General features: G+C 37.2%; 1 protein-coding gene across 1 annotated transcript; it reads left to right on the top strand.

The window, feature by feature from the left end:
• Positions 1-969: 969 nt before the first annotated feature.
• Positions 970-2,649, top strand: LOC130469752 (probable metal-nicotianamine transporter YSL6). The gene is made up of 2 exons (XM_056839210.1): positions 970-1,050; positions 2,149-2,649. The coding sequence occupies exons 1-2, from the start codon at positions 970-972 to the stop codon at positions 2,647-2,649; spliced, it is 582 nt and encodes a 193-aa protein (XP_056695188.1).
• Positions 2,650-2,879: the final 230 nt, after the last annotated feature.

Below are 2,879 nucleotides of genomic sequence, written 5' to 3'. Positions count from 1 at the left end.
TCACTTTTATTTATCATGTTTTAATTAGTTTTTTAATTCTCAACCTCTGTAGTTCAGTTGAAGTAAAATAACTCCTGAGATCAGATGATCAATAAAACATAATTTTTTTTCATGGTTCTCATAAATATAAAAATGAAATAGTTTACTCAAAGCATATTTCTTTCCCGCAAATCATAAAACACGATAAACATGATTAAAATTCAACTGTAGCTTTTGTAATTGTGGGTACTAGCAATAGCCGTTACCTCAATTTCATACTTTGGCTAGGCTTTTTCTTTAGCCTTGATTATCGTCCTTCCTGAACTCTGAAGATCGAGATCTTTATGAAAATTTGGTATAGTCAAGTTAATACTTACATTTAGTAATTCTAGTAATACTAATAATAAATTAAACACATTTTCTTATATTAAAAGGAATAAGAATATAAGATTAGCTATTAATCCATCACTAATGCGTAATTCTAGTAACCTACTTTAAAAGTCAACTGTAAAATAAATCTAAGATAATTTTTTAATGAAACAAAGGCCCACTTTAATTTAAGAGAACCAAAAGCCCATCTACCAAAATAAAGATGTAAAATGCCCAAGTTCTAGGAGTCTTACTGTTTGCAGACCCGAGAAACAATTAAGAAAGAGGAGGGCAGGCTGCTGCGCGATGATCTGCGCAAGGGAGGTGACCGGCTTCTAGGCGACAACAGCACACCGGAAGGAGGTGCTGCTGGGGCTGATGGTCAAGCTTACGCGGAGGAGCGAGGAAGAGATGCAGGGGAAGGCAGGCAGAAAAACGGGAAGAGAGGAGAGGTGTTTTCAAGTTTCGGGTTTATAATTCTGGGCTTTTAATTTGTGGTTGACGGTGGTGGTTTTCCGGTGGGGTTGAGCGGCAGTAGCTTAGTGGTGGTGTTTAATGGAAGCCGACATTGTTGGTTTGAAACAGAGAGATTAAATAGGGTAAGAATGCTTATGGTCTTTAATGGTGATTGACCAGCTATTGGAGGTTAATCTGACTTGTATAGTTTATGGGATGATTGACCAGCTATTTATAGATGATTTGGTGCTCTATTGATGCAACAACTCAGCTTAGTTATTAGACAATTGTAAGAAATTAAGCAAGGAAATTGTGATTAGGATTAGCTATTCTAATTTTAGGTTTACAGATTGCAAGTAGGTTTGATGAATTAGTAAAGGAATTGATTGTTGTAGAGACACATAGAGAGTTTGGTTGTTGAGCTCCATTTTCATGGTGTAATACCCTAAAAATTTTCAAATTTAAGTTTCGAGACGAAACTTTTTTAAGGGGATAGATAGTATTGGAGTATATAACATAGTATAGAACATTAGCTTGTAATTAGTTTGTTACTTAGTATAAATACTCTAGATTTGTACTATCTCAATAAGTTACCCAATTAATAAAAATGTAGTCTCTTGTTCTTTACTCTCAGTCTCAGCCACGAGCTCCTCAAGCTCATCAATGGCTTCCTTAGTTTTCCTTCCTTCTTTCTTCTTCTTTCCTCCTTCACTCACAAATTCAACATGGTATCAGAGCGGGAACGATCCCGGCTCTACGATTCCGCATAAAATTTCCGTCCGGTTCAACTCATCAATTTTCCCCAATTTTTCTGCCCCGAATTTATTTTTGGGTCGAATTGAGTCAAAATTCGACGAATTAGGATGTAATTCGTCCTAATATCTCTTAATTCCGCTCACAAATCTTATTTCCAACCTTGAATCAAACGATTTTGATTCTTGAGTTTTCCCCCAAATTCTAGGGTTCTTGAAATTTTTTGAAATAGTTGCGAGAATCTGGTATTGTTGGTAGATTCTTGAACCAATTTGTGATTCTACGTTCTTCGGTGTTTTTAATCGAAAGATTGACCGGACTTTTTGATCGGAGGTTTGATTTGTGATCGATTTGGTTGCGATTTCTGACCGTGCTCTTCCGTCGTCGTCTGCTTCTGCTATTTCGAGGTTTGATTTACCCAAACTTTTCTCTGGTTATGAGTTTCGATTTATGGGTCTGCTTAATGGGTTGATAAATGTTTGTGAATTGCGATTCTTGAGTTCGTTTCCGTGATTTCTTGGCTTCTTCTGTCGATGATGTATTGCTTCGCCCTAATTCAATCAATTAGATTGGTTTCTTGGTAATTGATAGATTCAGTTTTGTGGGTTCTTCTTAGTCAAATCTTGGACAAGTTTGCTCACTCAATTTGGCTTTTCTGTTAATCCCTTTACTCGCCAGGAAAACACTGTTATTCAGACTTGTGTTGTTGCTTGTTATGGCCTTTCCTTTAGTGGCGGTTTTGGTTCATATTTGATTGTTATGAATGAGAAAACATACAACCTTATTGGCCTCGACTACCCGGGTAATCGAGCAGAAGATGCGATAAATCCTGGTTTGTGGTGGATGATGGGTTTCTTGTTTGTCGTTAGCTTTTTGGGACTTTTTAGTCTTGTCCCACTTCGTAAGGTCATGGTGATGGATTATAAGCTTACATACCCAAGTGGGACAGCCACAGCTATGTTGATTAACAACTTTCACACAACAACAGGAGCTGTGCTTGCAGGGAAACAAGTGAAGTGTCTTGGGGAGTATTTGAGCTTTAGTCTATATTGGGGCTGCTTTACCATAAAACCCAACCTCAAAGTCTGTTAACAAGTTAGGACTTCCTGTAAACATTCCTCCAATGGTATATCAGATTTGATTCAGTTTTGGGGTTGTGGATTTTGAGGATTTAAAAGCTTACAGTTGCTCCTGGAGAATGGTGTGAGCAATATAGGAATTCAGCACTAGTATTGCAGAAAATGAAGCTTGGTTGTTGATTGTTGGCATGTTTTGTTGCCACTTTTTGGGTTTTCTTTTTCTTTTGAATGTTGGCACGATTC

The sequence above is a fragment of the Spinacia oleracea genome, chromosome 3, assembly GCF_020520425.1.
Source record: "Spinacia oleracea cultivar Varoflay chromosome 3, BTI_SOV_V1, whole genome shotgun sequence".
Lineage (NCBI taxonomy): Eukaryota > Viridiplantae > Streptophyta > Magnoliopsida > Caryophyllales > Amaranthaceae > Spinacia > Spinacia oleracea.
Note: the sequence above shows the minus strand (reverse complement) of the source record. Positions and strands in the feature narration are given on the sequence as shown.